The 9,264-nt window shown below is 45.7% G+C and overlaps 1 protein-coding gene across 1 annotated transcript; it reads left to right on the top strand.

Annotated features, from left to right (window-relative positions):
• The first annotated feature begins 2,032 nt into the window (after nucleotides 1-2,032).
• LOC104460364 (lysozyme g-like) lies at nucleotides 2,033-6,175 on the top strand. The gene is made up of 5 exons (XM_010084096.1): nucleotides 2,033-2,075; nucleotides 2,899-2,988; nucleotides 4,060-4,256; nucleotides 4,511-4,649; nucleotides 6,045-6,175. The coding sequence occupies exons 1-5, from the start codon at nucleotides 2,033-2,035 to the stop codon at nucleotides 6,173-6,175; spliced, it is 600 nt and encodes a 199-aa protein (XP_010082398.1).
• The last annotated feature ends 3,089 nt before the right edge of the window (nucleotides 6,176-9,264 follow it).

The following is a 9,264-nucleotide window of genomic DNA, read 5'->3' on the forward strand; positions in this document are numbered from 1 at the left end:
CCCCAAATCTGAAAGTCAAACCTGCCTCTACTCTCAAAGTTTTCAAGTCACCCTCCTGAATTAGGCTTGTTGTAAGCAATGAAGAAGTGAGATACTCAAATTGTCCTTTTTGGAATTCATATTAAAGTATTATACTCAATTAAAAACTTGCCAATCTGAAGTCATTGAGGAAACAAAAACCTTTCCAGAAACGTGTCCAGGCTGATCTGAGATGCAAAGCAAGGAGAGCACTAGACAGGGATCTGATTTTTGCTTGGCCTTTGCCACTGATTCACTGCAATGCTTTCTGCAAGTCATTTATTGTGCATCAATGTGCTTATTGATGGAGCAAAAACAGTATTTATTTCCTTTCACAGAGTTGTCCTGAGTCTTACTAACCACTGCTTGTGCAAATCTTTGGATGAAAGGGATCATAATATGACTTATTATACTTTAAAACAAGTGTCATCACACTAGGCAGGAATTAACATTCCAAAGCCTGCAGGGTGGGTACTTTTCATACACATATATATAACAGTCATCAAATGGCCTGCCTCAGAGGAAGGCTGATTGAAGACAGGTGAGTCTGAATTCACTCAGAGAATATTTATTTAGAAGCAGAAGCCTTGATTTTGCTTTGATTTAGCGTTTGATCAATATTGTGATTGTTATGATCTTTCTACTTAAGGCTTGTGGTGATTTTTGTGATGGGAGGGGAAAAAACAGCTGATAACTTAAAACTTTATAATATGGCAATTTTCTGCATGTGGAAACAGCTACAGCCTTTAGCTTTTGATGGAGCTCCATACAGACTTGCTGTTGAATTAATAGGTATTGGGTCAAGCTATATTGATGGAGGCTTGCAAATACTCTCAGAGCTCAAACCGAGCTACTGCATGTAGCCAGCTCCAGCCGTGGGTGTTTGCTGGCCTGAATAAGCTCTCTCAGGACAAGGGAATCTTTCTGATGACACTGGTGGTCAATTTGTGTTTATGCATCCACGCAGTTTGGTTTGCAGTATGAATACAGACTAAAGAGAAAGTCACACATTATTAAAATCAACAAGGCACTTCCAAGTGTTAATAGCATTGAGTGATGATTGCCTACGAGACTCATGGGCTGTTTTGTATTTGCAGTCCTCTCAGGGAAAAAGAAACATTTGTACGCCGTAAAAAATGCTCAGTTTAAATGCAGTCACTAGCAAGGCGAGTATAGTCAATGTTTTTTCCAGTTGACAACAATCTGATGACATTTTGGGATTTTATTAATAAGCACAACAGATGCATATATTACTAAAGTTATTATCTGCCATTATCACACACAGGAATTAATGCAGAAGTGTTATTTCATGAGCAAAATATTTGCCTTGCACACTCTTAACAGAGAGGGTCATATTGCTTGATTTTTGAAAACACGTTTTTCCAAAAGTCAAGCAAAAATCCCATTGCTTTTTGAAGAGAGAGGCAAAGGGTGCATGCAATCTGTAGCACATTGGACTTCAAACACTTATGTAATTAAAGCAAAGGCACTGTACCTTCTCATCATAAAGATATGCTATGAGTGTTCAGGAAGGACCATGTGAGCAAGTGATGTGAAGTGACAGGGGGTAAAAAATCCCTGCCAGCCCAGGCTGCTAACTGCTCCCTGATCCCGAGCTCCCCAGGCTTGGCTGTTCGCTCTCAATGTGATGGTGTAGTGGCAGCACACAAGATGGAGGAGACATTCACCTGCAGGAGAAGCCTGTTTCCCCAAAACGAGGAGGAAATAAGGAGCAGATGGGGCTCCCATCATTTGCTTGTCCTCCCACCACCACTTGCTGAAGCTGTCGGCTGCGTCCCATGCTGGGAGTGAGGGGGGGACAGTGCTGCGGGGAGGGTGCCTCTGCTCCCCAACCCCTCTTCAGCTAATGGCGTCCCTGCCCGGTGCCTCGGGGTGGGAGCCTTTGGCATGCAAACTCTGCTACAGTGCTGTTGAAAATCAGCCCTGATTTCTTCATGTTTTGCAAATCACTGTGTTTCCAGGTCTCCTGGGGCAGCTGAGGAGAGCCATCGCCATGATCCCCACACTGCTCTTGCTGGGCCTTACAGCCCTTGTCGGTGAGCCGGGGTCTGGGTTACTGTTGAAAGCACTCCTGGGAACTGTTTGCAGAGGGACCACGGAGAGGAGGTGTGTGGCCAAGCCTGAGGTCCCCTTTCTGCAGAGCACTGTAGCACCCTGTGCAGCTGAAGTCCTGGCTGCTGTATGAGGCTGCTTGCTGCCCACCTGCATCCTTTAAACCAGCAAACCTGGAGTATGGGACCGACACAAAAAGGGAGTCCCAGTCATACCTCCTCTTGATTTTCCCAGCTAACCTTATCCGATCTCTACTCAGGAATGGTTTCACAAATGTGGCAGTCTGTTTGATGGAGGCTGTTCATGCCTTAGTTATCGAGGAAGCAGAGTAATTGGCCCAGGCTGAGGCGAGCACGCTCCTGAATTAATTCCTCACCAAGTTACGGAGGGATACAGGAGACACTCCCAGCTGGGGTGCTCAGGTACCACCAGTCGTCATCCAAGGCGTCCCAGACATTGAAGGGCAATGAATAGGAAAATCCCTCTGAAATAAATGCAGAGGCTGTGGTTACCCTCTCTCATACCAACCTTTAGACCTAATGGGGCAGATGCCTATTCATGTAAATTGTCATTAGCTTCATTTACTTCAACATATCAAATTAGAAAATAACAGATTTCTGTTCTCTAGCTGTCTTTAATAATGTTACTGACGGAGAGCAGTGGCAACCATACAAGCATGGCCAACACAAGTTGATGTGGATTACGGGTCTGGATGAATCCCATGCTTGACTTGCATGCAGTTGCAGCATGATGTACAATATTGCTCTGAGACCTTACATGTTCAAACACCTCCGTTTAATTTTTCAGCTCCATCCATGAGCTACAGTTGCTACGGTGATATAAGTGCTCTTCAAGCCCCCAGGATCTCCTGTACAGCCGTAAGAGCCCCAGACTGTGGTAGGTATCATTCATTGCTTGAGTTGTCAGGCTGTTTGTACCTGACAGAGAGATGCTTCATCTTCCATTAACTGCGGTGCAACTATTCAATTAGATAAAAGGGAGAGAATGACACCTCCCCCCACAAAATGGCAGGTGCTGTGAAGCCTCCAGATCTGGTGGGAAGCAGGAGGACAAAACCTCCAGTCCCACAGTCAGGATCCTCAGCCTCCAAGCAAAGGGAAGCAACGCAAACCCTTTTCTGCTGAAACGGTTTCTTCATCAGCCAGGCCTTTAGCACCAGCATCCTCACAAAACACTGGGACCTGTCTGCTCAAAAGGGAAGATGCGCAGAGCCAGGTCCCGAGTGTGGGTGTGTTGGCTGAGCTGGCCAGCGGTAACCTGCCAGAGACACATTTTGCAAGGGGAAGGTCCCAGGTTCGTAGCCATCCTACCGCTGGGTGACCCATTTTTTGGTAACTCCTTCCCATTTCCCTCTTTCTTACCTTGTGTTACTGCACCACATCACTGCAGAGCTGACTACATCAGGTTCACACTTCCCAGAACTCCAGGGCCTTTGCCACACACTTTGGACGTAGACACCTCTGGGGCACCTGACTGCAGGTGTCCAAGCATGGATCTGAATTTGCTTGCTTGTTTTCAAGCTGTCCCAAAATTACTTAAAACCCCCCCACCTTTCTATACACAGACTGACAATGTAGCTGTCGCTGCAGTTTGTCTGGTTGGTAATAACGCATCTTTCACTTTTTTTGAAATACAATTTGAAATTTCACTTTTCCAACTTCAGAGCCACATTTCCAGTGGTGTGCAGCAGAAGAGGACCACGAACACACGGTCCCACCTCCTGAGAAGCTGCTCTCTTCCCTTCATCCTCCTTCGGTACTGGCACAGCAGCTCTCCAGCCACAGTCAGAGCTGACAGGGCTGTGCTTGTTCCTCAAGCACTACTGCCCAACTTGTCATAGCTGCATTTTCTTCAAAACTGGAGCTACTCCTTTGATAGACCCGCTCAAGGGGAAAGCAAGGGTTTTGGATGGGAGGGTGCATAAGTCTGCCTTTTCCTACACCGCAGGACTTGCCACGGTACAGAGGACTGCTGAGGCAGACATCGTACGCCTGAGGAAATATGAGATCCCGATTAAGAGAGTAGCCAGAAACCTGTGCTTGGACCCGGCACTCATTGCTGCCATCATCTCGCAGGAGAGCCGTGTTGGCCTGCTCCTGGACAACGGCTGGGACCAGGGTCGGCACAAGTACGGCTTGATGCAGGTATGTCGGGACAATAAGTGTGAGTAAGAGAACAGTAATGTATTGTATATCCCAGGGCTTTACCTTAGCAAATGACTATTCTGTGTTCAAGAGAGCACTTAAATGCATTCCCTCCACATCAAAGGTTGTGCTTAAGTGTTATCCAGGATAAGGTCACTTCCATGAGTCACAGTCCAGGAGTACAAAGAAGAGGGGGAAGCTACTGTGGTGGTTGTGTTCAGAGGGAAACCCATTTTCTTTCTGGACTTTTCTAGCTTGGTGGGCAGCAACATCACCCTTTCGGAGTATGGGACAGCGAAGAACACATAAATCAGTGCTCATCTGTCCTGGTTCTTGCAATTAATGAAGTACGGGTGAGACATCCTAACTGGACCTGGGACCAGCAGCTGAGAGGTATGTGATGGGTTATATACTGTAAAGGGACATGCTTGAGGTTACATCTAGAAGCAAAGAGGGAAAGATGCATTACCTGCACTGTCAAGACATGAAAATCTGAGATTCTTAAACCAGAAAAAATTAATAGCCCTCTTTTATTTTTCCCTGTTAGCACTTTGGTTTGCAATTTGGTTTGCAATTTGCATCTTGGTGTGCACATTGATGCGCTTTTATACTGGTCTGGGTTCAGTGTAGTATCTTGCACTCTGGTCTGTTAGTGCATCTTTTTAATTTTATTTAAATATCCCAATAAGATTTCTAATAACACTTACTTAATACCAGGTGATGGTTTGTTTTTGTATTACAATAAGTCAGAGGCACCTGCGTTATGGGAGTGCTGTGCACTTTTTAGTGTCACTTTTAGGGGAAAAAGAGCATCAGTCTGGGAGATTTTACAACATCTCTTACAAACAAAAACAAAACCAAGAACAAAAAAAAACCCTCAGAGTTTTCTAGTTTAAAAGAGGCAAACAAAAACAACAGACCAGCAAAAGGTCTGAATATAAGCCTCCCAGCTTAAAGCAATGTCCACACAGCCCCCATGTTTCTGCCTGCAGAAAAGAGACTGTGGTGAGACGCCAAGCTCCTTGGCAGCTTTGCTGCAGTAGGAAGCAGTGGGAAACCAGCCCAGCCTGGGAGCTGCTGCAGCAGCATGGAGGCACCCCACGCAGGGCTGGGCACCAGTGTCAGGCACAGCCTTGGCAGGTTGCCCCTTGACTTAAATGATAAATGCCCAAAGAGGGCCACTACATTGAGCAGCTAGGCCACCGCTGGTGAATGGCCAGATCCAGGACCTTCTTAAATTCCCTGTCAAAGGTACTGTGCTCAGTGAACGTGAGTAGGTCTCAAGTTATCCTCTTAGCTCTTCATCCTACAAGCGAAATGGCTGTCAGGTGGATAACTAAAGTAGAAACCAACCAAACAAAAGCCACCAGGGAAGGCAGAAATTGAGGCACTGCAACACAACAGGCTTCTCATGGCAGGCTGTTTTGTCAAGGAAGCTTGGGATCCAGGTTTGCTTGTAGTCCATATTATCTGCATGCTGTTTTGTTCACCCTATGCTACTTCTTACTCTCCCATCCTTACTCTGCCACTGCCTTTTTAGATTACCCCCTTTTCTGGGACCAGTGTCCCATTCCCACCTGCATTTGGAGAGAGTCATGGGTTCCTTCACTATAGAAACAAGGCTTTTGCAAAATCAGTCACTTTTCAACAATAATTCACAATTAGCAATTTTCCACACAATTGTGTAGGTTTGGTGAGATACATGGTTCTTTTGGCTAGGAATTTTTACTTTTAAATCTCAATTTCTTACTTATAAGCCTGCAACAACTCCTTCTTGACTCTTTCCAGGGGGAATCTGCACCTACCGTGCAAAAATGGGCAACCTCCAGGTCTACGAGGAAGACCCATGCGACAGAGACAACTACTATGTCAACAGCGTGATTAGGCGAGCCCAATACTTTAAGAGACATGGGTTCTAGCTCATAAACCCACTCCACCACCAAGCCCCTCCTCTACATATACTGGCCCAGTAGTGATCATAGTACCCAGAGCAGTTCCTCAGGTCTCCTGGCAGGACCAATGCTGGAGGCAACAGCAACGGCACCTCACTCACTCCGGCAAACCCCAGCTCCCTGCTCACCAATGGGCAAGTTCAGCACAGCCTTCCAGGGGACCTGCAGGGACGAGATACCACAATCTTGGTGTCTTTGAAAAGCAGACAGGGACAGACCAGCAATGTTTAAGTGTTGGGTGAAGAAGGTGCCTTCGAAGCTGAACCCAGGGCTGTTTGTGCGTCCTCCAGGCACGGGCACACAAGCAGCTCTTCTTGGGCACCAGCTGTGGTCTTTCCATCTCCTCCATCCACCTCCTTCCCTCTTCCTGGACAATGGGAGGACGAAGCCCCTGAGTTAAAGTCTTCCTTCCCCTTGATTGTGCTGGCTACAGGGCAATGAAGAGACTTCTTGCCATGCCTTTGGTCTCTGCACTAGCTGTGCATTCCTGTGGCCAGCCTTGTGGGGGCAACACTAAACATGATTCTGTTAGTCTCCTGAGCCCTGTAGCCCATGGCCATGGTGGGGCTGGAGACCTCTTCAGGGTGAAAAGCAGCCTCAGACAGGAGAAATTCTCAATATATGGGAAGTACTGCCAGAGCCATAGCAGGCATCCAAAACACCTTTCCACTAGAGAGCAGCCCTCTGATCAGGAGCTGGCCCAGTACATACCCACTCCAGGAGCTGTATCACCACAATAGTATTGGTAAAAAAAACCTCCCCAACCTTTCCTGCTTTAGCTCTGGCACCTTTATGGTGGGTTTCCTCCAAGTTTAAAAGTGTTAAAAGTGTCTGACCCTCTGCCAGGAATCCCAAATTCTAATTAGGAGTGAATTAGCTCTGGGTTTATAAGCTCTGTTTGAAAGTGTTCTTCAATGTGGATGGATCTGGGTGCAAATTTAGGTTTACTGAAAATAATACTAAGAGAGAAAATAAAGATAAATGTTGAATCCAAATTTATTTATTTATTTTATGAATTTACAACCTGCAAATTGAGTAAATAACCCAATTCTGTACTCTTGGAATTGGTCTAAAACTCAGTTTGAGAACAGGGAGAGTGAACTGGTGCTGCAGGCTGGGGTGGGTGAGAAGAACTGGGCTGGGAGGCAGGGCGCGAGGCAGCCCAAGCCCAGCCACTGCCCCCAAACTTCTGAGCAGGGGAATAAGGACATGCATGTTTAGCCTTCTGAATAACTATTTTGGAGGCGTCAGGATACCTTTCTGCTTGCTGTCACCATTGCCAATGCCAAAGCAATGTGCCTGGGGGTCCCTGTCCAGAAGCATGGGGCTGCAGTGAGCCTGTGCCTTAGGTGCCAGGCAGGGCTGACACAGGCAGCATGAGAGCTGCTTTGTAGACAGCTTTGGCAGTGGAGCAATTTCAGCGCTGTGCTGCTTGTCTTCCCAGTCACTCATCTGCTTACCATCGTGGCAAGAACTGTGTGTGATTAACATATTTGCAACCAAACTCATTTTATCATCTCTGCAGACCAGAGGGACCTCTAGAATGTTTCTAATGTTACTGATTTTTTTTAAGACTAGAAAAAAACGTTCAGTGTTGAGCAGCCACAGGTATGAAACTATATATTATTTAATCTCTAATGCATTCTGCACTATATTAAGATAATGTAGTAAAATCATTATTTTGTAATACAAATTTATGAAACATATCACATGGTTTGATCCCCTCTACTTGAAATAGCTTATGTAAAATTCCTAGTGCATTATGTTATATAAACCTCTACGTTATACAAACCTCTTATGTCAAACCTATGAATAAATTTTTGGTAGATCAGTATAAATTTCAAATGGGACAGGGAATCTCATTGCTGCCTACATGTATAAAGTTGTTTTTTGAGTTTGGAGGGTGAACAAGAGTGGAGCTTGCTTTGGTTTCCTTCATGCCACCCTTAATTGCTGCCAGCAAGCTCCCTGTGACCATGACTGGTGTTGCCGTCCCTGCAGATTTGTGCGCTCCTCAGGAGTCCAATTTCTGTGTGCATTACTCATGAAGCTGCTGCTTCATGTTATGGTAGCAACACCCAAGGGCCTGCAGCCCTGCCTGCTGGCTTGTGCAGCACTGCCACAAAGGAGTATTTCTTTTTTAAGTCTATTTAAAAATCCTGATGACGTTAATTCTATATTTAGTTGCAAATATTATTTTAGGGTATCAACACTTCATAGCAAATAATTAAATCTCTGCAGAAAGTGAGTTGAAAGATAATTGCTTGATAAATTGGCAGGAAGGAGTAAATAATTAAGGAAAGTTTAACACTGGCACATTGCCTTAAAATTTGCGCAAAAGCTTTCCTGACAAACAGGGAGTTCAGATTTCTTTTCCCCTCCAATCTGTTTCTGGTCACCCATATCCCGATTACTGTAAGTTATTCATCTGGCTGGTGTACACAGGGCTGCCGTGGTTGCACTCTCAGTCACCATTTTGACCTGTGACCTAGGAAAAACAAAACAGGCAGCTTGCAAAGCCAATGATCTCATACCAAGTAACATATCAGAGAAAGCAGAAGCACAGGTAAGGAAAAAGTTGAATCAGAGGGGAAAGAAAGATTTGGGGAATCACAGACCAGGACATCTGGCTGCAACACTGAGGAAGATGCTAGAGTAAAGGATTGAATTATTGCTTTGCAAGCACCTGGGGGATGATGAAGCAGAAGGGAACAGTCGGAAGGGGCTCTGGCAGCCTGGCTTGGCAGGGAAAAACCACCCCAGAACAACCAGTGTCTTTATCTCACTGGGTGAGTGGCCAAGAAAGAAGCTGTGGTTGTGCCATTTCATGAGTTCAACAAGGCTTTCGGCAGTAATCTGAAGTGCCCTTGTATGTGAAGGGCCGTATGATAAGTACAAAAAGCACTGGTTATCAGCAGCTTGTGGTCAAACAGGTGAGGCATTTCAAATGGAGCCGCAAAAATCTGTCCTAGGCCAGGTTCTCTCAAATTTGTGGTTGGAAAATGCATAGTGGTCAAGAGCTATCAAACCATGGGTAACAGCCATGCTGAGAGGGA

This window comes from Pterocles gutturalis, unplaced genomic scaffold, assembly GCF_000699245.1.
Source record: "Pterocles gutturalis isolate BGI_N339 unplaced genomic scaffold, ASM69924v1 scaffold35591, whole genome shotgun sequence".
In the NCBI taxonomy this organism is placed as follows: Eukaryota; Metazoa; Chordata; class Aves; order Pterocliformes; family Pteroclidae; genus Pterocles; species Pterocles gutturalis.

Bases quoted from the DNA above. Each gene is read 5' to 3' on its own strand.
- LOC104460364 (XM_010084096.1), top strand. From the start codon at position 2,033: ATGATCCCCACACTGCTCTTGCTGGGCCTTACAGCCCTTGTCG. The intron at 2,076-2,898 runs GTGAGCCGGGGT...TTAATTTTTCAG, and splicing joins GGGCCTTACAGCCCTTGTCG to CTCCATCCATGAGCTACAGT. The intron at 2,989-4,059 runs GTAGGTATCATT...CCTACACCGCAG, and splicing joins CGTAAGAGCCCCAGACTGTG to GACTTGCCACGGTACAGAGG.